General features: G+C 37.7%; 2 protein-coding genes across 2 annotated transcripts; one reads left to right on the top strand and one right to left on the bottom strand.

Moving 5' to 3' along the window:
* Positions 1-1,755: 1,755 nt before the first annotated feature.
* On the bottom strand, positions 1,756-8,703 carry LOC132105452 (zinc-binding protein A33-like). The gene is made up of 6 exons (XM_059510564.1): positions 8,061-8,703; positions 7,885-7,980; positions 3,467-3,697; positions 3,298-3,320; positions 3,095-3,210; positions 1,756-2,792 (listed from the first exon to the last, which is right to left on the bottom strand). The coding sequence occupies exons 1-6, from the start codon at positions 8,454-8,456 to the stop codon at positions 2,269-2,271; spliced, it is 1,386 nt and encodes a 461-aa protein (XP_059366547.1). The 5' UTR covers positions 8,457-8,703; the 3' UTR covers positions 1,756-2,268.
* Positions 8,704-12,612: 3,909 nt separating this feature from the next.
* LOC132106220 (zinc-binding protein A33-like) lies at positions 12,613-14,646 on the top strand. The gene is made up of 6 exons (XM_059511851.1): positions 12,613-13,112; positions 13,193-13,288; positions 13,368-13,598; positions 13,738-13,760; positions 13,848-13,963; positions 14,121-14,646. Exons 1-6 carry the CDS (start codon positions 12,717-12,719, stop codon positions 14,642-14,644), a joined length of 1,386 nt encoding a protein of 461 aa, XP_059367834.1. The 5' UTR covers positions 12,613-12,716; the 3' UTR covers positions 14,645-14,646.
* The last annotated feature ends 12,136 nt before the right edge of the window (positions 14,647-26,782 follow it).

The raw sequence follows: 26,782 nt of genomic DNA, 5'->3' as shown, positions 1-26,782 counted from the left end.
GACACACACTTCCGGTTCTTACTGCTGCATGGATGGTGAACGCTGCCTTCACACACGGCTATAGTGTAAATAGTGCCTGAATGCTGGGTCACAGAAGAGTGTTTACATCTTGAGAAACTGCTGAAAAAGGGAAGCTCAAGCACATTTGGTTTCCTGTTGATATGATTGATGTGTGTTAATATTCATCATATGTTGCCTGTCTGTCAGCCAAGAGTATACTGACATATATATATATATATATATATATATATATATATATACACATGCATACATGCATACATGCACACACACACACACACATTAATATAGCAAAACATTTTTGTTTTCATTTTAAACCAATAGCCTGTTTGCACAAACTGTATTTTATGATGACACTGTTGGTAAGAATACAGTAATTAAAAGTCATAAATATGAAAATAAAAAATGCATTACTGTGGATCTTGATCATGTGGACTTGAAACTACGTACAGTAAGACCTATAGCTTGTATTGACAAACTTTTCTTAATTTTCATGTCTATATAATCTTAACTTTCATAAACACAATAAAATCAGTGGAGTGTATTAATCAATCAATAAGATAAATGTCAATTAATAATTTGGGAAGATATTTTATTTTGCGCAGTGCAGTAACGGATGCGCATGCGCAGAAGCAGCGCGGCACGTGATAGGAGTCTGGCGCCTTTTTTGAGGTGAGTCACTTGAACCTGATGGTTATTTATATCATAGTCTTATGAACTATATAAGTTATAATATATATGTAATATAAGAAGATGGAGATATAAAATGGGCATTTAAATATGTCTAAGTTTTCTGGAGCAATCTTCATCCAGCGCTATCTTAAACGGTAAACGGTGTTGCTAGCATAGTTAGCCAAAGGTCCGTTACTAAAGATTAAATTATATTTACAGACCTCTAACGTTCGTTGTTGTTGTACAATCAAATTTCCTTTTTCAAACGGTCATATTTCTCTTCCTAAAACTAACTTAAACAACAAAAAAACAACCAAATTTAGTTTGAATTTCAATCTTTAATTACATGCATTTCTGAAACAATATATTGAACACTAAAGTTTTAATCGTCCCAAAAACAGTCTAAACAGAGAGTTTGTTGAGTAAAGTAAAAAAAAAAAAAAAAAAAAAAAAAAAAAAACTGAACTAGAATGAAGGAATAAACATTTTTTTCAAAGATTCTTGGCATGGTAGCTTTTCTCTGTTGGCCTGGGCTGAGTTTCCGAAAAGCATCGTAACTTAATTAACACTTTTAGTAGCGATAGATCTACGAGTGCTCTGGAGTAATCATAAAGCCCTAAGTGCAAGACAGATTTATGCGTTCACCTGCAGGACAATCAGCAGATTACACCTTTAACTTGATTCAAGTGCAAAAGGATTTGATTGTGCTATATTGTACACTTTATGACTCGTTTTCTTTATTTTTTTTGTATTCATTTATAAATTAAATAGTTAAAAAGAGCAAAAAAAAATAGATATACACATTTAAATTAAATGACTGAAAAAAAATTAAAAGAAGTAATGTTGGAAATGCTTCAAAGACTGGGGAAAAAAAATGTCAATTACTTACTGAAGTGCACGAAAAACAGCTACTGTATGTATTGGACCCTGAAATAATCTCTCTCTCTCTCTCTCTACTGTATATAAATTCATTAATTTAAATAAATGTATGCATTTTTGGGAAACGCACGTGAAACAATAACGAACGATCGTACTTCAGGTGGAAAGATATATATATATATATATATATGATTATAATTTGGTGAAAAGCACCTTCTGGTTCTTATCAGAGAAGGATTTGGTGCACATGTACACTTTCCCTATTAAATAAAACTACAAATAATACGTATATATATATATTTGATAAAGTAAATCAGTTGTGTAATATCACATTATAATACCAGTTAATACTTTAAAGATTTAACTCTACATCAGTGCTTTATGATGTGGTAAGGTAAAATGCTGGCTCACTTTACCCCGCATCATTTGGCTCACTTTGCCCCACAGCTGCAATTTTGAAAAAAATCTAGCTTGCTTACCTATTCAGGCTAATATTTAGCTAAATGATTTGCATGGTATTATATGTTGATAAATCACCTATATGCTTCATGAATATTTCTTAGACATGGATACATTTACTTTGATGTAACATCTGTAATGCTAAAATTTTACTCTGACAAGCCACAAACAGTTTTTTTTTTAAGTATGGGTGCCTTCCACCCCTCCCAGGTACATATTTGTAACAAAAAAAAAAGTTGTTTATAAGTTTCGTTTTTTTGCCACAAAAACATTAAGTGGCTTGTCCACATCTCCGCTACAGAAATATGGGAACACCTTCTCTGGAAATCCACCAGTGTAGGTGCATAAAACTCTGTTTCTGAAAGGGTCGATGAATCTCAGCTCTCCTTCATCAAAGTCCAGCTGCAGTCGGATAACATTTGGCCTCTCATTGCTTTTAATATGGCTGATAGTTTTACTTCCTTTCTTGTATTCATAATCCACATAACGAAAACACCAAAAACGACTCTTCGGGTCCATTTTGTAAAGTCTTTTGCGGTCCACCATCTCCCCCACTACTCCCAGAGTCCAGTGGTCATTGTCTCTTACCTCTACGTCCCAGCAGTGCACACCTGAGCTGAAGCCCTGCGAGGCCAGCACTCCCACATACAGCCTCTCTGGGTTATCAGACACCTGTATTTTCTTTTTTTTGTACTCAACACTGGTGCGATCCTCTGACACCTGTAGTTTACTGGAGGCTGTGTCTGGATCCAGAGTCACAGGAGCTGAAACACAGATGACTGTAAACTACAGAGCCTTTCATCAGTCAACTTTACTTTCGTTACTTTTTCATCATGTCTTTCTAAACATCAATGCTGTTTCTTTTTCCTGTTCCACTCAATGAAAGTTGTAATTTAATTTATTGTACTTTCTCGCTCATGAACTGTATGAAAAAGAGTTGCACAGAGTGTAATTTCCATGGGGGGAAATCCATGGAAAAAATAACAGCTTAGCACGATTTGGAAAAAACATTTGTGTAAGCAAATGATGTACACAATCGGAGTACAAGCAGATGTTATTTACTCACACTTTTCCACAAGGTTCTGCATTCTGGCCCAGGTGGTGAAGATCATTGTCTGAAAATGATGGTGCTGATATTCTTCTTGTTCAGGGGTTGTGTTTGGTACTGATGGCCGTTTGAGTCTGTGTAGATAAACAGTAAGATATTTAGTGTTCACTGGGTAAAATTGGATTGTAGCTGTAAAAAAATGCTAAGAGCGAAAGACTCACTTTTTTAATGTATCGCTGTAATTCTGAATGAGAAATATAAAAGCAATTAGTAATAGGATTGAGCAAACATCATGAACGTTTGTTGTCAGACACATTTGTTTCAGATTACAGCTTTCTGATTGACTTCTGTTCGTGGCGTTGTGTGTATCATTGTGTATTTGTTCTGTACCTGGAGAAATGTGATGTTTTTTTCTTCCGTGTCCTGCCAGACGGCTGCCATCCTCTCAGACAGATCTGATATCTGTTTGGACAGCTCCTTTATTCTGGCCTTGACTTTCCCATCTTGAATTTCCTTTTCTTTACGCAAGGATCTGATGTGTTTCTCCTCCTCGTCTCTAAGAAACTGATGGAGCTTCTCAAATTCCTTTTTGATCTGGACTTCGTCCATACTAGTGTGTTCCTTAAATGGTTTAACCCTTTCTGTTAATAATGTAAATGTTCTCTTCTGATTACAACACTAATGGTGTGTTCAAATCATTAATTCGCAATTATGAACTTCATAAGTTCTTAACAAACCATAACCACATACCTTGCTGAGCTCAGCCTGTTTCACACAGCTCTCACAGGCTTTCTTGAGTTTATCAAGGGTCTCCTGAAGTTTGTTCATTTGTGAACAAACAGAAGGCAACAGAATATTAGAATATCTGTTGCCTTTGTTCCAAAGGCAACAGAATATTACTTAGGCAGACAGCAAGTGCTCTGTCACCAAAATGATATATTGTTATATCAGAGGATTAGGTCATTATAAAATAATGCCTTTATATGGCAATCATATGCCACACTTTGTGCAATAAACCATAAAATAATTTTTATGCAACTTGTAACGGCCAAAACTGTATGTTTTGCATGCATCAAGTTATATTGCGGTGTGCCCTTTAAGAGACTGATTGCTTGACTTTAAGGCGCTGTTTGGTGATGACGTAGAAGGACTACGTGACTGTGTAACGAGAACCACGACAAATAATAAGCTCTGCCGCTTGTTATTCTTCTGTCTTTGTTTATTTGTAACGCCAAGGAAGAGTTGATATCTCATGTATGAGAAGAGCGGGTTGCAGTGTACCAACCATTAAATGTGTGAGACACCAACTCCTCGCTTCATATCTCTTCATTTTAATGGACTTATACTGAGTTATCCGAGTCAAAGCGTTACAAACTCTGGATGCAAAATGGGTTTGGAATCAGTAATGGAACGTTCAGAACATTCTCAAAAATAAAGGGTCTTTAACATCCATGGAATCTTTCCATTTCACAAAAAGTTCTTCATAGTGAAAAGTTCTTTATAGTTTTTTTTTTTAACTTAAGAACCGTTCACTGAAAACTTTTTTGTGGAAACCAAAAATGGTTCTTCTATGGCTTTGCTGCAAATCCCCTCTTTTGAACTTTTATTTTGAAGAGTGAAGATCATCTGGGACAAACTGTTCCTCTAACAGATCAAGGTGAAAATCATCTATTTATGGGAAATGACAATTCCACATAGAGCCAAGAGCATTTTAGCTTCGACTGAAAGCTCTTGCAGTGTTTGGCTGGAATGGGGTTCACACAGAGGTTTGCCAATAATTCTAATGTAAGGACTGTTTGAGAGAAAGAACGTGTGGAAAAGAGGAGGACAACTGACATTGACAACATTGGTGAACAAACAAATTGTGGCAGCGTTGTAGATGATTTGATGCAGCGTTGCGTCCCACATGGATGGAGCTCTGCAGACAGTGCAGGAGAGCCCTGGGAGATGAGAGCACATAAAAACACCTGGGTCCCTCAAATATCACAGCTCCCGCCTCCGATCTGTCTCTCTGGCTGTCAGATACTCTTGCTTGTGTGATATATCTCTCTGCGTCTCTCGTTTTTGTTTGTTTTTTCTGTTTAATAAAGATAAAGTTGACATTCTAAAGAAAATTATCATTACTCACCCTCCTCCTTCCAAACCTGTGCTTCCATGCTGTGGTTCTATTATGGAATTATATACAAAAAAAAGAGAATTTTCACTTGGTTATTGAACAGATCATATATAGGCTATTCTCCCAAGATGCAAACAATGTTTACAAAGCACCATTAAGTACATTAAACTTGTTCTTTGAAAGAATATGAAGGAGAGTAAATGTAATTTTTTTGAGTGAACTAACCTTCATGCCACACAATCAAACTGATCTTCGTTTAGCTGTAGGACTCTTAGACACCATATGCTTGGTTTCCTTTAAAGAAACTAAAATGTGAAATGTTTTGAAATGCCCTGCAATGTCCTGAGGTCAAATAACATGGATGCATACTGCCATCTAGTGAAGTAAACTTTTTTTGCCTCTATGTGATCATTGCAGCCCCTGCTGACTTAGAAGGACAGTTCTGAAATCAGATCATCTTTCATTTGCTTGTGTATATTTACAATCAATGGAAATTAAATGATTTTTCCACCTTCTGTGCATAAATTAAATGACAGTTTATTGGATAAAAATGTATATGTGACCATGCAACTATACATTACTTTATAACAGTCATTCCTAATCCTGCTCATGGGGACTTTTTGTGTGTCTCTTTATTCTGACACACTGTGCGAAGGAGCTGATGATCTGAATCATGTGTAGTAAATAAGGGAGACGTGCAAAACATGATTAGACCTTGCAGTAAGAACCACTGCTTTATAGAAATATCTCTTATGGCAGAGCAAAGTACACTTGGGGTTTCAGAAGTAGAGCAGCTGGTTCAGGATAGTTAGAACTGACACTTTGTCCTCTCTGGAGGAAGATTTGACATTGGATTTTTTCTTTGACAAGCCGACTGTAAGCTCGCCATTAACCTGAACAAATTGGCTGGTAGACACTGGTGACATCACAACTTCAATCACCTCACACCACTGCTCCAAATGAGTCTTTATTGATTTTTATCATGTATTACATATTTACATTGGTAATTAGATTTAAATCTGGCTTATTATTAATACATCACCCTTTATACTGAAGCATTGCTTGATTAACATTTATATTTGTTGATTTAGACTCTTTTATCCGAAGCAACTTACACTGCTATCAAGGTACACATTTAATCAGCTCTTGCTTTCCCTGAGAAATAAATCCATTCAGAACCCATTATTAAATAATGACAATGAGATCTGATAAATTATCAAACCAAAGGGACTTTTTTTTTTTTTTAGAAAGATGACATATGCACAAATCACAAAATACATCTGTGTTCATTGAAGGTGTTTTTTCCCCCAACATTGCATTGATGCAGAGAAAAAAAATCATGTTAGAAGTTTGCTTTATATGCCGGAAAAAGATGCAGTGAATTAAAAAAATCTCCGCTACAGAAATATGGGAACACCTTCTCTGGAAATCCACCCGTGTAGGTGCATAAAACTCTGTTTCTGAAGGGTTCAGTGAATCTCAGCTCTCCTTTGTCAAAGTCCAGCTGCAGTCGGATGATACTTGGCCACTCACTGTCATCAATACATCTGACAGGTTTATAACCTTTTTTGTATTCACCATCAATAAAACGTAAACACCAAAAACGACTCCTTGGATCCATTTTGTAAAGTCTTTTGCAGTTCACTGTTTCCCCAACCACTCCCAAGTGGTCGCTTTCTCCCACATCTACGTCCCAGCAGTGCACACCTGAGCTGAAGCCCTGCGAGGCCAGTACTCCCACATACAGCCTCTCTGGGTTATCAAAGGTGTCCATTTGCATTTCTACATAGCGAAAACTGGTGTAATCTTCTGACACCTGTAGTTTACTGGAGGCTGTGTCTGGATCCAGAGTCACAGGAGCTGAAACACAGATGACTGTAAACTGCAGAGCCTTTCATCAGAATATTTATTTGTGACGTAAATGAATGAATTATGTATATGGAACATGAAATTCTCCCTTTTGTGTTCCATGGGGAAAACATAAGGAATCGAAGTCTTAGCAGACATTATTACTTACGGTGTTCAACAAGATTCTGCATTCTGGCCCAGGTGGTGAAAATGATTGTCTGAATGGGATAGTGTTGGTACTCCTGTAGTCTAAGGGTCATATTTGGTGCTAACGGGTGTTGGACTCTGTGTACATAACCAGTAATATATTTGGCATCCACAAGTTAAATGGGTTAACAACTGTAGAAACCAACTAACTGGGAAAAAACTCACCTTTTTATTGTATCACTGTAATTCTGAGTGAGAAATACAGCAATTAGTGCTTAGTCATGTGGTCATAAACAGTGATTATCAGACATGCTTGCTTCAGGTTACAGCTTTCTGATTGACTTTTGTTCGTGGCGTTGTGTGTATCATTGTGTATTTGTTCTGTACCTGGAGAAATGTGATGTTTTCGGCTTCCGTGTCCTGCCAGACGGCTGCCATCCTCTCAGACAGATCTGATATCTGTTTGGACAGCTCCTTCATTCTAGCCTTGAGTTTCTCATCTTGAGGTTGCATTTCTTTCTGGAATAATCTGATGTGTTTCTCCTCCTCGTCTCGAAGAAACTGATGGAGCTTCTCAAATTCCTTCTTGATCTGGTTTTCTGTCATACTGATGTGTTCCTAAAAGAGATTAAGAAGGTTTAAGCATTTTTGTTAACATAATATTTACTACTTTAAAAACACTAACCACATAAAGTACCTTAAAGAGCTCAGCCTGTTTCACACAGCTCTCACAGGCTTTCTTGAGTTTATCAAGGGTCTCCTGAAGTTTGTTCATCTTTGTCTTGAGATCTCTCTAGAATCACATTATAAATTATTAATATTGAGCTCAAAGAAGCCAGAAGTCATTCAGATCAGATTCCAAACTCTTCATACCTTTAAATTCCCAGCGGCTTCGTCGACAGGAGAACACTTGTGATTTTCATGCTTCTTTGACGTGTAACAGACCAAACAGATGGGCTGCTGGTCCTTAAAGCAGAAGAGTTTGAGTGCCTCTTTATGTTCTGGACAAACGTCTCCTGAAACAGCGGAGGGTTTTCTCTTCTTGAAGGTCTCACAGAGTGCTCTGAACGCCAGGCTCTTGGTGGGTTCGTCGTGAGAGCATTCCTTCCGACAGACTGGACACCGCGGCACGTCCTGAGTCGTCCAGAAACGCTGGAGACATTTCTCACACAAACTGTGGCTACATTTCAGAGTGACCGGATCGGTGAAGACATCACAACAGATGAGACATGTGAAATCCTCCTCAAAACAGGACAAAGCTTCAGCCATGAAGTCAGTTCTCAGTAGAAACACTCCACTGATAAAATCTCCAACAGAAATTGTAGTAATAGCAATAGCTGCTTTACTTCTAAAACCCAATAAATTTACTCCACTTTCTTATTGGAGATGTCCTGCAAACCCTGCTTTACCTTTCCCCACTACACCCAACACTTTCTTTTCTGTAATTTAAGTTTCATTTCACGAGAAGCTTTATCAGCTCCTCCCTCCAGGATGTCACATTACAGTGAATAACAGGCAGGAAATGATCACATAGTGCAGGGGTTTTCAAACTGTGGGTCGCGACCCACTCGTGGGTCACGGAATGGAACAAGGTGGGTCGCACAAAGTCACTTGGCTGCAGCTAATTTTGCGTTTCAATGACACACAGACACTAACACAGTTCAGTCTAGGGCTGCACGAATGTGACGAGTGGGGCGGGGCCTAGTGCCATGGGAACAGAGCTAGGCCGGTGGAGTGATTGGGAAATGAGCAACACTCACCGGTCTCAAGAACCACGGAGGAGATCGGAAAGATACAAAAGAGGAGCGATGACAGTGAAGGACGAGAGAGGACCAGGCCTGGGTTTTATTTTGTGTTTGTTTTTTATTTGTGCACGGCAGTCATCCGAGAGGGGCTGTCGCGCTGTTTTGTGTTTATTTGGTTATTAAAACTTTGTTTGATTGTCCGCCGGTTCCCACCTCTTTCCACGAAGGAGTCATCGAGGCGGTGGGCTGGAGTGAGTTCGCCCCCCCCCCCCCCCCCCCCCCCCCCCCCCCCCCCCCCCGGCAACTCACTCCAGCCCACCACATCGAGCACCCTCGGCGGCAGACTCCTTCGCCCTGCTCGATGGCACTGCGGATTCACCCCAGCGGCGAAGGATCTTCGGCAGCGCGCCCCTCCTTCCTCCCTGGCTTCGGCACCAGTGTAAAACATTAAAATCTTCACAATCACAGGAAGAAGGAGGCGGGAACTGGGAACCCACTCATCACAACGATATAGCCCACCAACATTAATAATGAACTGCAATATCCTTAGTGTGATTTTCAAATTGCAATTAAGTCCGTGTGCGTTGCGTGTTTTGAAGGTCTCAGAGCAATGTCATTAAAAGGTTCAATCGGTCTTTTTTTACCTATTTCACAATTATTTTAATCTCCAAACTGTTTTAGATAGTTCTGCTTTGCTTCTTATGCTTTTCTAAAAAAGTGTTGGATTGTGCTCCGTTCTCGCCGACACACACGGAAGGATCATGAATGCAACAAAACACAGCAGCGCAGATCACACTTCACTGGAGTGAGCCTGCTTCACGTTTTTATGGACACTACATATTTTAACGCCAGTAAACAAAAATTAAAACTTGTAAATTTGTAGTGAAATTTTCAGTTGTACTCTAAAATAAAATGGTTATTTTTCTTAAATACTTAATTTCTGTCATAAAAATTTTAAGTAAGATTAGGTTTAAAGTAATTTCACTCGTTGTTTTTTTTTTTTTTTTAATATTTTGGTGGGTCGTGAAATATATTACACTTGTCTAGGTGGGTCGTGGAATGGAAAAGTTTGGGAACCACTGACATAGTGCACATAGCACACAAATCTTAAATCAAGAGCATACATTTTACAATTGGAGATATGGAATTACTAGTTAGTTTGTAATTTACTTGTTTACTTAATTTGGTAGACTGTGTGTTTGTTCATAATCTCAGAATGCACAAGTAATGATGTCTAGTCACAACTCTTGCACTGATTACATTTACGTTTAATAGTGAAGTGCACCTTTATTTTTTTTATTTTTTTACTGTCCATGTATGCTACAACTAAGCAAGCATCTTGAGGATGCATAAATGATGATGGTTTTAAATACTTTAATGCCAGCAGGGGCTGCTGTGACAGCAGAGAAGGAGAAAAGAGCTGAGTTATATGAAATGATCACTGGAAGGTTTGTAGTAAAAGTAATTTAAAGTTTAGTTTTCGTTATTATGCACTTATTCAACTGAGTTAACAATAATTATTATTTATTTATTTTACTAACTCTACACAAGCCCTAGACATGTTTGCCCCACACATTAAAAAACACTTGCGGTTGACCGACTTCTCTAGCAGTAATTCACGTGATTTGTAGACATGAGAGGTAATTCACGGTATCGTGTTCTGGAGAATTCAGCTACTCTTTCCTCTTCAGTGCATCTGGGCTACTTCAAGACGAAAACCACTTCCTTATGAACATTGCCTCTCTTCGAGCACTGCTTGGAGCAGAACTACTTTGCGTCATTCATTCATAATTTTACTTGTCTTTTGTCAATGCTCATTTCTGATTCATCAATCGCTTACGAAATTGCTAATTTTATAACAACTGCTGCAACTGATAAAAGACTGCTTGAGCGGTTACTGTGAGCCGTCTTGAAGTAATAAAATATGATGTAATTCATATTTTGTGTTCAATTATTTACATATGTGGCAAGTAGACGTATAATAAGCAAAATATTTTTTTACAGTGGGGTCTTGCATCATCCTGAAGATATTTCTTTTTTACGTAAAATCTGCTGACTACACACTAGCCTTAAAACCCTTCACGTGTAGATAGTTACAGATCGGTCTCTTTTCATTCATAGTCAAAACACTTAAAGGGTTAGTTCACCCAAAAATGAAAATTAGCTTGTGCTTGTGTTTTAGGATGTGCATCCTACGTGTATATGATTTTCTTCCTTCAGACGAATCCAGTCAAAGTTATATTAATGTTATATTAAAAATGGAGTTTTTTTTTTTTTTTTAGAAATACCATTTTTTTTAAACAATAAACACTTAAATACTTTGTTATATTAGTGCTTGTGTTATGTGCAAGAGTAGTGTTATCAGTCAGGAGAAGGAGGTGGATTTAATTCTATCATAAGATCTTTTTTTTTAAGGTATGATGTGATTTGTAGGTTGGAAGTATTTAATGTTTTTACACTTTTTTTGTTTTTGTTTTACATATATAGCCATCTGTGTTAAAGGGAAGTTACTGTATCTTTTGTTTAACTCGTAACATCTGAATTCTTTATTTTTTTTCTTTTATTTTGTGGGAAGTCTTGTCACATGATTAAATGGGCAACCAGAAGTGGTTCACGGGGATCAACACCCTCTAGTGGTGAACCATCAGAGTTTCTAAACGTTTTGAAACAGTGTGACTTAACGAAGTTTACTTCGCTGAAATCATGGGCCTGGCTGGTTTTGATACACACTCCAAAACACTGATTTCGAAACAAAAGATTCAAAAATATTTTGAAACTTCATGAAGCAGTGTTTTGAACATGCCCATCACTACTGTTGGGTTCTGAAGCCGCTTTTGACACTGTAGATCAGATTCTTCTGTCACCCTCTCATCACTGGGCATCACAGGAACTCCTCTTCACTGGTTTGAGTCTTTATCTTTATCTGGAGTGAGAAGGTATCCAAAGGACTGCAACTGGTCAGGGTGTTCCTCAGGGATCAGTTTTAGGACCCCTCCTTTTCTTCATATTCACGACATCACTGGGACCTACAGACCTAAATACATGCACATGATTTCTCCTACCATACTCTTACATTATTACACATATTTTTCATTCCATGCACAAATCTCAGACTGTCACGTCAACATCTAATCATCACCTGCAGCTGATGTTGACATTGGGTAGGCATATTTATGACACCCTTGGTTCAGTAAATAAATAAATAATAATAACTTGACCCTCTAACATTAACTTTATCTATTTAATCTCTTGTCTATCTACTTTTTATTCTTTTTATTTATTATGTGTTCTGCGTTAGATTAACCAGAACTTGTCACAACACTTATCTATTGTTGCGGTTGTATTGTTTTGATTGCTTCTATTCCTCTCATTTGTAAGTTGCTTTAGATAAAAGTGTCTGCTGAATGATTAAATGTAAATATAAGTTTATTGTTTAAAATTAGGTGTTATTATGGGACTAGACATTACTTTATGTATATAGCTTGCCTTAGAAGAACATAGTCAAGCAAATCAGGTAAACAAGTTAAAACCTAACTAGTCATTGCTAATCCTTTAATGTATAATGCTGTGCAGGTGCCTGTGCCTGATTTTTATTGGCAATGATGCAATATCCTGCTAAAGATAACAGACTGAAAAGAAAGATTTGGTGTGGGGAAAGATGAAGCATGTTTCATAATATCTCTAACAGGAGAGCAAAGTACGATGCATTTTCTTTAAGACATAGAAAAACTGGTTCTGTACAATTGCTGTCATAACTTTTATTGGTCAAGGATTGGAAACCTCCATGGCAGACGCTCTGTCCTTCCTGGAAGAGGACTTGACATGTCTCATCTGTTGTGATGTCTTCACCGATCCGGTCACTCTGAAATGTAGCCACAGTTTGTGTGAGAAATGTCTCCAGCGTTTCTGGACAACTCAGGACGTGCCGCGGTGTCCAGTCTGTCGGAAGGAATGCTCTCACGACGAACCCACCAAGAGCCTGGCGTTCAGAGCACTCTGTGAGACCTTCAAGAAGAGAAAACCCTCCGCTGTTTCAGGAGACGTTTGTCCAGAACATAAAGAGGCACTCAAACTCTTCTGCTTTAAGGACCAGCAGCCCATCTGTTTGGTCTGTTACACGTCAAAGAAGCATGAAAATCACAAGTGTTCTCCTGTCGACGAAGCCGCTGGGAATTTAAAGGTATGAAGAGTTTGGAATCTGATCTGAATGACTTCTGGCTTCTTTGAGCTCAATATTAATAATTTATAATGTGATTCTAGAGAGATCTCAAGACAAAGATGAACAAACTTCAGGAGACCCTTGATAAACTCAAGAAAGCCTGTGAGAGCTGTGTGAAACAGGCTGAGCTCTTTAAGGTACTTTATGTGGTTAGTGTTTTTAAAGTAGTAAAGATTATGTTAACAAAAATGCTTAAACCTTCTTAATCTCTTTTAGGAACACATCAGTATGACAGAAAACCAGATCAAGAAGGAATTTGAGAAGCTCCATCAGTTTCTTCGAGACGAGGAGGAGAAACACATCAGATCATTCCAGAAAGAAATGCAACCTCAAGATGAGAAACTCAAGGCTAGAATGAAGGAGCTGTCCAAACAGATATCAGATCTGTCTGAGAGGATGGCAGCCGTCTGGCAGGACACGGAAGCCGAAAACATCACATTTCTCCAGGTACAGAACGAATACACAATGATACACACAACGCCACGAACAGAAGTCAATCAGAAAGCTGTAACCTGAAGCAAGCATGTCTGATAATCACTGTTTATGACCACATGACTAAGCACTAATTGCTGTATTTCTCACTCAGAATTACAGTGATACAATAAAAAGGTGAGTTTTTTCCCAGTTAGTTGGTTTCTACAGTTGTTAACCCATTTAACTTGTGGATGCCAAATATATTACTGGTTATGTACACAGAGTCCAACACCCGTTAGCACCAAATACGACCCTTAGACTACAGGAGTACCAACACTATCCCATTCAGACAATCATTTTCACCACCTGGGCCAGAATGCAGAATCTTGTTGAACACCGTAAGTAATAATGTCTGCTAAGACTTCGATTCCTTATGTTTTCCCCATGGAACACAAAAGGGAGAATTTCATGTTCCATATACATAATTCATTCATTTACGTCACAAATAAATATTCTGATGAAAGGCTCTGCAGTTTACAGTCATCTGTGTTTCAGCTCCTGTGACTCTGGATCCAGACACAGCCTCCAGTAAACTACAGGTGTCAGAAGATTACACCAGTTTTCGCTATGTAGAAATGCAAATGCACACCTTTGATAACCCAGAGAGGCTGTATGTGGGAGTACTGGCCTCGCAGGGCTTCAGCTCAGGTGTGCACTGCTGGGACGTAGATGTGGGAGAAAGCGACCACTGGATGTTGGGAGTGGTTGGGGAAACAGTGAACCGCAAAAGACTTTACAAAATGGATCCAAGGAGTCGTTTTTGGTGTTTACGTTTTATTGATGGTGAATACAAAAAAGGTTATAAACCTGTCAGATGTATTGATGACAGTGAGTGGCCAAGTATCATCCGACTGCAGCTGGACTTTGACAAAGGAGAGCTGAGATTCACTGAACCCTTCAGAAACAGAGTTTTATGCACCTACACGGGTGGATTTCCAGAGAAGGTGTTCCCATATTTCTGTAGCGGAAATTTTTTTAATTCACTGCATCTTTTTCCGGCATATAAAGCAAACTTCTAACATGATTTTTTTTCTCTGCATCAATGCAATGTTGGGGGCAAAAACACCTTCAATGAACACAGATGTATTTTGTGATTTGTGCATATGTCATCTTTCTAAAAAAAAAAAAAAAAGTCCCTTTGGTTTGATAATTTATCAGATCTCATTGTGATTATTTAATAATGGGTTCTGAATGGATTTATTTCTCAGGGAAAGCAAGAGCTGATTAAATGTGTACCTTGATAGCAGTGTAAGTTGCTTCGGATAAAAGAGTCTAAATCAACAAATATAAATGTTAATCAAGCAATGCTTCAGTATAAAGGGTGATGTATTAATAATAAGCCAGATTTAAATCTAATTACCAATGTAAATATGTAATACATGATAAAAATCAATAAAGACTCATTTGGAGCAGTGGTGTGAGGTGATTGAAGTTGTGATGTCACCAGTGTCTACCAGCCAATTGGTTCAGGTTAATGGCGAGCTTACAGTCGGCTTGTCAAAGAAAAAATCCAATGTCAAATCTTCCTCCAGAGAGGACAAAGTGTCAGTTCTAACTATCCTGAACCAGCTGCTCTACTTCTGAAACCCCAAGTGTACTTTGCTCTGCCATAAGAGATATTTCTATAAAGCAGTGGTTCTTACTGCAAGGTCTAATCATGTTTTGCACGTCTCCCTTATTTACTACACATGATTCAGATCATCAGCTCCTTCGCACAGTGTGTCAGAATAAAGAGACACACAAAAAGTCCCCATGAGCAGGATTAGGAATGACTGTTATAAAGTAATGTATAGTTGCATGGTCACATATACATTTTTATCCAATAAACTGTCATTTAATTTATGCACAGAAGGTGGAAAAATCATTTAATTTCCATTGATTGTAAATATACACAAGCAAATGAAAGATGATCTGATTTCAGAACTGTCCTTCTAAGTCAGCAGGGGCTGCAATGATCACATAGAGGCAAAAAAAGTTTACTTCACTAGATGGCAGTATGCATCCATGTTATTTGACCTCAGGACATTGCAGGGCATTTCAAAACATTTCACATTTTAGTTTCTTTAAAGGAAACCAAGCATATGGTGTCTAAGAGTCCTACAGCTAAACGAAGATCAGTTTGATTGTGTGGCATGAAGGTTAGTTCACTCAGAAAAAATTACATTTACTCTCCTTCATATTCTTTCAAAGAACAAGTTTAATGTGCTTTGTAAACATTGTTTGCATCTTGGGAGAATAGCCTATATATGATCTGTTCAATAACCAAGTGAAAATTCTCTTTTTTTTTTGTATATAATTCCATAATAGAACCACAGCATGGAAGCACAGGTTTGGAAGGAGGAGGGTGAGTAATGATAATTTTCTTTAGAATGTCAACTTTATCTTTATTAAACAGAAAAAACAAACAAAAACGAGAGACGCAGAGAGATATATCACACAAGCAAGAGTATCTGACAGCCAGAGAGACAGATCGGAGGCGGGAGCTGTGATATTTGAGGGACCCAGGTGTTTTTATGTGCTCTCATCTCCCAGGGCTCTCCTGCACTGTCTGCAGAGCTCCATCCATGTGGGACGCAACGCTGCATCAAATCATCTACAACGCTGCCACAATTTGTTTGTTCACCAATGTTGTCAATGTCAGTTGTCCTCCTCTTTTCCACACGTTCTTTCTCTCAAACAGTCCTTACATTAGAATTATTGGCAAACCTCTGTGTGAACCCCATTCCAGCCAAACACTGCAAGAGCTTTCAGTCGAAGCTAAAATGCTCTTGGCTCTATGTGGAATTGTCATTTCCCATAAATAGATGATTTTCACCTTGATCTGTTAGAGGAACAGTTTGTCCCAGATGATCTTCACTCTTCAAAATAAAAGTTCAAAAGAGGGGATTTGCAGCAAAGCCATAGAAGAACCATTTTTGGTTTCCACAAAAAAGTTTTCAGTGAACGGTCCTTAAGTTTAAAAAAAAAACTATAAAGAACTTTTCACTATGAAGAACTTTTTGTGAAATGGAAAGATTCCATGGATGTTAAAGAACCGTTATTTTTGAGAATGTTCTGAACGTTCCATTACTGATTCCAAACCCATTTTGAATCCAGAGTTGCATAAAGATTCTTTTATGTTTTATTGCACAAAGTGTGGCATATGATTGCCATATAAAGGCATTATTTTATAATGACCTAATCCTCTGATATAACAATATATCATTTTGGTGACAGAGCACTTGCTGTCTGCCTAAGTAATATTCTGTGGCCTTTGGAAAGCTAAACAAAGTGTTTTATCTAAAATGTAATCTTTGACAGTATATGAATAATCTATCTCATAAATGAATTATACCATGTCTTTGCATGCCCTCCACGTTTGTAGTGGCGAGCCTCGGTGTATGCGTAATGGGTGCATCTCATTTCAGCTTTCACACATGAATTCAGACCATCGCAGAAATTGGATTAAATGCACAATTTCACCAGATGGACCAGAGCTGCTTACAAAGTGCCAGTCACCTTTTCAGCCCATGTCTCATCTCGTGGCGAAGAGTGGGATAAAAAGACAAACAGACCATCAATGCCAAGGGCAAAGACGCAAAGTTTTCTTGAAAGGGCTCTTGATATACAGGTGCATCTGTCCAGGTTGTTGTGGGTAATGGAATACTTCAAAACAGGCACACATTCATATCTAATTCTGGTCATGTCTCACAGGAAAAGAAAACCTCAGATGAGATCTCTTTAAAGGAATAGTTCTCCCATGAATGAAAATGCGCTCCCCCTTGGGCCATCCAAAATGTAGATGAGTTTGTTTCTTCATCAGTTTTGGAGAAATTCAGCGTTCCATCACTTGCTCACCAATGGATCCTCTGCAGTGAATGGGTGCCGTCAGAATGAGAGCTGATCAAAATCATCACAAGTAATCCACAGCACTATAGTCCATCAATTAAAATCTTGTGAAGTCTTAAGAAACAAATCAAGACGTTTTCAACTAAAATATAAGTTCTCTATACATATTATCTACTTTCTCCAGTGAAAAAGCAGATATCTCTCCTGAATCAGGAGAGAAATCTGCACAGATCAAGTACTGTTTACAAGCCAAAACAGCTCTAAACAAATATGTGGGCAGATTTTAATGTGAGGGACAACAGGAGATTTTTTTCACTGAAGAAAGCATTTATTCGACAGGTGTGCGCAAACACACGAGGAATTTGTTGTGTTTTTTAGGTGCTCCTGGTACATACACATCTGACATGAGAACAAAAAATAAATAAATAATTTAGCAAGACTTAGCAATAAATAATATGTATGAATCTGGAACAGTAGATTGATTTATGTACAGATTTGTGCATATTTACTCTATTTTACTGTATAAATAATATAGATATGCATATGTATTTACATTATACTTGAGAAAGGCTATAATTACAGATGTAGAATGATTTACGGAAATGAATCACAGAACACAGTTAATGATTCATATGTTAGCTGTTTAAGCTGGAGATGGCATGGGGGGGAAATAGTTTTTATGACTAGATGTTATGCATAGAGATCTGTAGCGTCTGTCTGAAGGGAGATGTGCACACAGGTTGTGTCTGGGTTGAGAGGGGTCCGTGATGATATTTCTTCACCCTGCATTTGCACAAGTCCTGAAGACTGGGCAGGTCCACACCAATGATCCTTTCTGCGGTCCTAACAGTCCGTTGCGGACTTCTTAAATCTGTTTTGCTGGCTGACCCAAACCAGACAGTTATAGAAGAGCACAGAACAGACTCAATGATAGCCGAGTAAAACTGTGTTATCTGTGCATGTGGTCCGATGATTGTGGTGTCGTCTGCAAACCTCAGGAGCTTGACAGAGGCGTCTGTAGAGGTGCAGTGAAGAGAGAAGAGCAGTGGGGAGAGGACATAGCCCTGGGGATCTCCGGTGCTGATGGTGCGGGTGTTGGATGTGAGTTTTCTCAGCATCACTAGCTGCTGCCTGTCTGTCAGGAAGCTGGTGATCCACTGACAGATGGAGCTGTGTGAGTTTATTCTGAAGGGTGTCCGGGATGATGGTGTTGAAAGCGGAGCTGAAGTCCACAAACAAGATTCTTGCATAAGTCCCTGGTTTGTTCAGATGTTGGAGGATATAGTGCAATCCCATGTTGACTGCATCATCCACAGACCTGTTTGCTCTGTAAGCAAACTGCAGGGGGTCCAGTGATGTCCTTCAAGTAGCCCAGCACCAGTCTCTCAAATGACTTCATGACCACAGATGTTAAAGCAAAAGGTCTGTAGTCATTAAGTCCTGCGATTTATGGTTTCTTAGGTAAAGTGATGATGGTGGAGCGTTTGAAGCAGGAACGGACTTCACACAGCTCCAGGGAGTTTTGCACTAGACAAAGTATGGAGTATGAAGTTGAATTTCAGCCAGAAGCAATGTTTTGAAAATAAAACTTGGTGATGAATTAGTTTCTTACAAACACGCAGATAATGGCTTCTCAAGACATTGATTTCTGGACTGGAGTGGTGAGGATTATTGTGGTGTTTTTATCAGCTGTTTGGACTGTTTGTTCACTGCAGAGCATCCATCGGTGAACAAGTGATGAATGCTACATTTCTCCAAATCTGATGAAGTAACAAACTCATCTACGTCTTGAATGACCTGAGGGTGATTACTTTTTCTGCAAATTTAAGTTTTTGCATGAACTATTCCTTTATTAATGCATCACTTGTTTCTCCTAGAAAGCAATGAAAGCATCAGCAGCTGAGTGGGGAATAACATGCATTGATGAAGTGCTCAAAATAAGACCAGGAACATGTCAAACATGCAACTTGAGCAATATAGTTATCCCCTGGTGAATGTTATAGGGATTTGGCTTCAGGGATTGAGGACCAAAGGCATGAGATGGCTGCAGAATCGTGCTTTTTAAAGGTGTGACATCAATTCAGATTGTCAAAATGTCTCACTTTTTTTTTTCTTCCAGGACAATTTAGAGAAAGGCATGTTCTGTGCTGGCGAAATGGAGAAAGAACCGGATCTCTGGGAGCACATGGAGATTGGGTTTCAGAGGCTCATGCTCATTGCAATGTAGACTGTAGAGCTGGGACACAAGCACACAATCAGGTACAGAGTGATGAATTTCAACATGAATTTCAGCACAAACACGTACACATGCAATTATTCTTACAGCTGCTCTAAGCAATTTCTGTGCCACTGGTGTCACCAAACCACACGGCAAAATAACTTGATTCTTCTTAGGTTTTTCTGAAGCAAATTGCTTACAGGACCAAGGGAAAAGGCTCCATACATGCCTCTGTAGATATGACTCGGGTGTATGCAAGTATGAGATTATTTTCACTTGTACATTTATCTGCCAAGTGAAAATGGTTAGACTCGTCATTTAGGACAGTAATAACACACAAGCCACATGATATTCATGCATAAATGGTGCAGAACGAGAACAAAAGTTGAATTTCAAGCAGTTTTCGACTTTGATAATAATCAAAAATTTCTTGAGCAGCAAATCAGCATATTAGAATGAATTCCGAAGGATGACATTAAAAACTGGAGTAATGATGCTGAAAATTCAGCTGTGCATCACAGAAATAAATTACAACTTCAAATATATTCAAACAGAAAAAAATGGATTTCAGTTCTAAAAATGTTTTTTTTTTTTTAATCTATTGTTAATCAAATAAACGCAGCCTTGGTGAGAAAAAGAGGCTTATTTCATAGATATTAAGTATAATTTTAAAATGGGAAATTACAACTTTGAGTCAAATTGCTTGCATGATGCATTTAGATGCATTTAGAGGGGCACATTTACCTCTTCTGTTCAAGCAGTGTCAGTCTGCACATGAGAACAGAGAGTCCCTGAACGTGTCTTTGTGCGGTGTGAGGATGTCTGTGTAAACTGTGTGTGTTTGAGGATCACACTGCAGTGCAGGGTGATGAATGGAGGGACGGAGGAAATTCGTTGCTCAGGTAACCAGACGGCCGCCGTTTCCCTGCGTGGGCAGATACAGACACGATCTGCTGCGATGCAAAGCAGGAACGCCTCATCTGGCAATTACAGCATGCAGCACGGAGCGACAGGCCATAGGAACTTTATTAAAGTTACACAAATGTCTCATATTTCTCTCGGTAGACCAGACTCATTCCCTCTGTAGATCAAATCCATCTCTCATCTTAAACCCAGCCATTTAAAAACTCCCAAACCTATTTACTCCTCTCGGTAAGTCGTTTAAAATATTGGTTGAGTTTCTTAAAGAAATGCTGGGTCATGTTTTCACAAGTAATTCAAAGAAGTTAGGATTTGCAGAAAGAAAACGAAGCCTATTATTCAGATTATAAATGAAGCACTCTCCCTCCTGTAAATCGTATTATTATTAGGGAAGTCACAAAATTTTAATAAATTCACCAAAAATTAATGTACTTTACTATTTCTATATAATTAGTGCTGTCAAACAATTAATCGCGATTAATCGTATCCAAAATAAAAGTTTTTGTTTACATAATATATGTGTGTTTACTGTGTGTATTTATAATGTACTGTAGTATATATAAAAACACACACGTGCATGCATATATTTAAGAAAAAATATGTTATTTTAAATATACTTATATAAAATATAAAAGTATGAATATATAAATTTATAAACATGTAAATATATATATAAAATGTATGTGTGTGTGCATATATGAAAATAAATGAATATAATAATAAATTACTAGTAAATTTAACATGTATATATAATTTAAATACATTAGAATAATTATATTTAATATAATTTATATTTTATTTAAATATATAAATATCAACTACTATATTTTAAAATATCTACAAATATTTAATCTTTTTTTAATTACTGGAGGGAGAATTGGATATATGTACTGTATATCATTTATACATCCAATTCATTTTCATTTCTGTTTTTCTTTTGATTTCGGTGTGAAGTATTTCTCAAGCTTTCATCACACCTGGAGCTGTTTGTTTTTGTATTTTTCAATATTTGTTTACACTGGGAAGCGGAATATCAAATGACACAGATTATTTTCAGCAAACATGTTGTGGTTTAGAAGACGCAGTGATTACAGAATGATGAGTGTTTGTAATCCACTTTCCCACATGATGCAACATGGTTTTATTATTCAGGAGATTAGAAACTGAGTAAGAAGTGTTAGTTGATATCCTCCTCTGGCTGTCATGGCTGATGTGTCTTTATTCGTCTTTATAGATTTGACAAGAAAGCAAATCATCCCTGCGATCCCCTTCCTAATGTTTGAGAGAAAGAGGAAGGGGAAACCTTGTCCAGTAAGCACTCATTGATCGTGATTTGATCGTGATCAGCAGTGATGTATGTGCGGTTAGCAGACAGGAAGTGGGCGGGTTAATCGCTTGACTCGATGTTGCTGGTTGGTCTGTGGCTAAAAGGTGCTTTATTATTGACTCTTGATTGTACAGGTCGGCGTGATTGTATATTTCATGCAGTTTGAACTGATGAAGGTGAACTTGATAAATGAAGGCTAAAAACATCCATTATCTCTTGCATGCATACTGATAAATAAGATGTAGATATATGTGGTGCAAAAATGTTGTTACAAAAATTAATTGCATTTATCTAATGATTCATTAAGTCTTCTTAATCAGTGCATTTGAAAAAATAATCAATCAACGTTGCATGCATCTTTAGCGTTTTGCATGCATTTGTGTTTCCGAAAGATGAACCTCTGATGCTAGAGAGACTAGAACATTCTCCAGAAATATTATTCTTATGGCTTTAATGCAATAAAAGAGCAACTTTCTGTTGACTTTGCTAATATATAAGCGGATTAAATGAAATCCTCCTCGTTAAATAACTCATTTGGGAGGAAAGATCACGTTATTGAGTTCCAATGTCAGGCTCGGGGTTTCCATGGAAATTAATGCACAATCCGTGTGCATCTAAGTATTTAAATTAATAAGAGCTAATGTATTCTGATTAATAATGCATGCAATTCATAAGCAGTAGCTCTGAGAAGGTGCTCAAAGTTTAAAGCAGTGTTTAAAGAGATTGAAGTTTTTATTGTCTGTAATCCGGAGGATTATGTGGGCAGCGCTGAGGTTAGATTAGAGATTACAGCTGTGTAATCCAGCTCTGTTTAATAACACTTCATACTCTCAGTAATGGGATATTAGGATCTCCTCCGTGTGCACTGAATCATTGTACGGTTTCAGCAGTATAGCAGCACTTTCACCGCTTTTGCATCACAGTATTTATATACTGTACGTTTTATTGGGTTGCATGTTTTTTTTTTCTTCCTTGTTCATGGTTTATTAGGATGTGGATGTCACATAGCCTGCCCATGTTGGGAAAACTGATTACGGATTTGTGCCAAAATACAAGCACAAAATGTTTTTTAATCAAATGTTTTGATACAGTAGAAATGTTTGTAGAAATGTAGCATTGCATCAGTGTCTCGAATCAATGCATGCTCTGCAGTGAATGGGTGCCGTCAGATTGAGAGTCCAAACAGCTGATAAAAGCATCACAATAATCACATCACTCCAGTCCATCAGTGAACATCTGGAGAAGACAAAAGATGAGACAAATCCAGCATTAAGACGTTTTTAACTTAAATACCAGTCCATAATCTATAATAACACTTTCTCCTGTTACGATCTGAGCCGAATCATGAGAGATATCTGCTTTTTCACTGGAGGAAGCAATATTATGGATTATGGACTCCTATGAAATTATGAACAAGAAACCACAAAGGAACATAACGCAACTATCTGTAAAACACTGTTTACATGGAGCAACACACAGAAATTACATCGGCAAAAGTCCGTTCACCTAGAACAGAAGTTGCACCTCAAAACAAGTTTTTAATGAATAATTCACGCAGGTGCTCAAACTGAAAACATGTACCCTCAGGCACAGTTGCATTACTGTACCATAACTGAGTTCTGCTTGTTCTGATGAGTCCAAATGATTGTCTGTGGAAGTGGACAGCATGTCACTGATGCTGTTTATGAGACGTCCTTTAATAGATCTGTGTGTGTGTGTGTCTTCAGCGTTTTAAACTCTCAGTTTGACTTGGTTTTTCTGGATCAGTGCAAAACAGCAGATTTCTGAGCACATGCAGTGAAATATGCAAAGCAACAACCGCCTTGTGGTTTTAATATTTGAACCGCTTCGAGGGCTTTTTCAATCACCACACACACACACACACACACACACACACGCTTCTTTCCAAAAGTGCTAATTATTCAGAATCTGGCATCACATGGATGCGCTCGACGGCCTGCAGATTGTTTTTTGGCTGAGTGAAGATTCAAAGTTTTGAGGATTTTGGCATAAATCTTTGTGAAGTTTTCACCCGTCCTGACATTATCCAACTTACTTTTAACAACAAGAGAAAGCAAAGCAGTGTGTGTGTGTGTGTGTGTTAGCTTGGAGTTCAATTTGATTTCCTCTGCTTTTTCTGACTTGTTTCCTTGTTTGCAAGAAGCACAGGGCGGATCATGAGCACCTCAGCGCATACACGTTTACAAAGAAAAGCAAATTACGTCAGACAGCGAGAAAATGCAGCAATTTATTTATCATTACAACCATTGTACTGAATTATGCAAAACTATTAGCTCGTGTTCCTGCGGTTTCTGAGCTCTGAAGCCATCGTGTACTACATTAATGAGATTCTGAGCTCAAAAAGACAAACATGGACTCATAAATACATGCGAGAGACGGAAACACATGCATTGGTGGAGAGAGAGAGAGAGAGTAGATTAATTCACTTTAGAGTTCAGACTCATTTCTGATTTGATTAGATGTGTCTGAAGTTGTCACGCACACAGTTAGACAGTTAGACTAATGGATTATACTACTTTATTCAGATTAATATTAATTAATATTTATTGAGCATTAGTGTCTTCTATGGAGACACTTGAGGCTGTTCATTACAGTGATTTGGTCAAGGTCTCTGGGTTAGGATCACTGTGCTATTCTCAAGTGAAGTTGGTGCTGTGTGTGTTGCATTGTAGGTAAACTGTGTGGCATTGTAAATAAGACTTGTTTTTTTTCACACAAATCTTTAAATATATAAAAATAAATAAATAATATAAAAATACATAAAAAAATAAAATATAAAACATAAAAAAAAATATATTTTCAGTTTGTAAATGAATATTTTTTATATTTTATATTATCGATGTATATATATTTTTTTTACAAATTGTTTGGTTAGCTTTTCCTTCAGACTTTTGATTTGTTTGGATCTAATAACAAAAAAAAAAAATTAAAAAAAAAATTATATATATATACTTTTTCTTTTGTGGTTTGCTTTTTAGAGGCATTAAATAAACATAGTTTTATTTTATCCTTTTCTTTTGCACAGACATAAGTGAATAAAAATACATTTTTTCTTGTCAACATGCGAGAGGAAATTTATTTTTAAAAGTTTTTTTTTTTTAATAAACCCAACCCTAAAGGCTGTCAAAAGCAGTAATTATTATATATTTAATTCAAATTCACATTACATTTTCTAAAACCATATGCAACGAAAGATTCGATTTAAAAAAACAATAATAATCGTTGATTGTTACAGTATTTAGCTTTTCATCCTTTTTTTGTTTTGCATTGATAAACGTTTTTGATAAACATCAGAAACCAGCTCAAATACTTTGCCCAGTGTGAGTGAAGCCTGACAGACTGATGCTGACGTGTCTCAAATCATCAGAAACAGACGTGCTTCATCACTGAGTTTGTGTCGATGCATGTGAATGTGTGCAGAGAGAACGTGGTTTCTACTGCTGAACTGGAGATTTCGTTTGGTTTCATCAGACGCACTCAAAGGCTGCGGAGGGCCTGTGGAAGAACGGCTTGCTTGCAAATAACAGAAGGCCGTATTCAGATCAGAGGCTCGTGTGACGCGACCTCGTGCTCTCTGGGCTTTCCTCGCAAAGAAGAGAAGTGAAGAAACACATAGAGAACGAAAGCGAAGAAGCTTTACTTTCACTGTTCCTCAGCGGAGGAATGATCTTCACAATCTTCTGAGGAGAGTTTATTTCTTCAGCTCTCAATCACTGTGTTATATGTGCGGATCCTTTACATCTCATCTCATTACTGGAGATGTAGAGCACAGACTCATATTCAGATCATTCGATTTTTTACCTCATTCTTTAAGACTATACGAGCCATAAAAGCCTGATATATCAAATACATCACACAATCCAAGTTATTTTTTAGACTAATATTATATAATATATTATAGAATGTTATACATTTCTGTTTTATTTTTAAATTAAAATATTTAATGATATATTGATTTTAAAATATGCAATGTAAGATATATATATTTTTTGTATTACAGTAATTAATTCCAGTAATCAATTCCAGTGATTATTTAGAAAAAGTTTAATAATTGCATGGTGCAATAAATTGCATTAATTAGAAAAAGTTTTAGAAAAAGAATAACTTCATATCTCTCTTGTGTGCTGAGATTATTTCTATCGTGTGTGTGTGTGTGTGTGCATGAGTGTGTGTGTGTGTGTGTGTGTGTGCATGAGTGTGTGTGTTGTTTGTGTGTGTGTGTGTGTGTGTGCATGAGTGTGTGTGTGTGTGTGTGTGTGTGCATGAGTGTGTGTGTTGTTTGTGTGTGTGTGTGTGTGTGTATGTGTGTGTGTATATGTGTGTGTGTATATGTGTGTGTGTGTATATGTGTGTGTATGCATGAGTGTGTGTGTGTGTGTGTGTGTGTGTATGTGTGTGTGTGTGTGTGTGTATATGTGTGTGTGTGTATATGTGTGTGTATGCATGAGTGTGTGTGTGTGTGTGTGCTGCCAGGTGTTGGATTGCTGCTGTTGGCCTGTTTTCAGACAGAAGACTTGATTTATTTGTTCCAGAGTAAGCTGAAAGAAATGCATTAACACCAGACAATCTTGTTATGTGATGCCGCTCGTTTGAAACCGTGTTATACGGCTGGTCTGGTGTGTCGAGGGAAACTTCATTGAGTGAAAAGCGCCCGAGTTTAATTTCACGCAGCAGACAGAATATATTCTGTTTCCTTTCATACTTTTATCAGACAGCTCTCTCTCTCTCTCTCAGCATCTCTCTTTCTCGCTCGTCCCTGGGATGACCTTGTATTAATGAGAGTGTGATCACGAGTCAGCTGGGCTTTCAGCTCGCTGCAAATACACAAACAATCCCTCCCTC

This window comes from Carassius carassius, chromosome 26, assembly GCF_963082965.1.
Source record: "Carassius carassius chromosome 26, fCarCar2.1, whole genome shotgun sequence".
Taxonomy (NCBI): domain Eukaryota; kingdom Metazoa; phylum Chordata; class Actinopteri; order Cypriniformes; family Cyprinidae; genus Carassius; species Carassius carassius.
The sequence above is the reverse complement of the archived record's forward strand: the minus strand, read 5'-3'. Positions and strand labels throughout refer to the sequence as shown.

What these genes read in the sequence shown, in the direction of transcription:
- LOC132105452 (XM_059510564.1), bottom strand. Translation starts at nt 8,456, where the DNA reads ATGGCTGAAGCTTTGTCCTGTTTTGAGGAGGATTTCACATGTCTCATC. An exon ending in AACAGGCTGAGCTCTTTAAG is followed by an intron (nt 3,698 to 7,884) that starts GTACTTTATGTG and finishes AAACCATTTAAG; the next exon opens with GAACACACTAGTATGGACGA. An exon ending in TACAGCGATACATTAAAAAA is followed by an intron (nt 3,211 to 3,297) that starts GTGAGTCTTTCG and finishes TTATCTACACAG; the next exon opens with ACTCAAACGGCCATCAGTAC.
- LOC132106220 (XM_059511851.1), top strand. Translation starts at nt 12,717, where the DNA reads ATGGCAGACGCTCTGTCCTTCCTGGAAGAGGACTTGACATGTCTCATC. An exon ending in AAAACATCACATTTCTCCAG is followed by an intron (nt 13,599 to 13,737) that starts GTACAGAACGAA and finishes TTTCTCACTCAG; the next exon opens with AATTACAGTGATACAATAAA. An exon ending in TACAGTGATACAATAAAAAG is followed by an intron (nt 13,761 to 13,847) that starts GTGAGTTTTTTC and finishes TTATGTACACAG; the next exon opens with AGTCCAACACCCGTTAGCAC.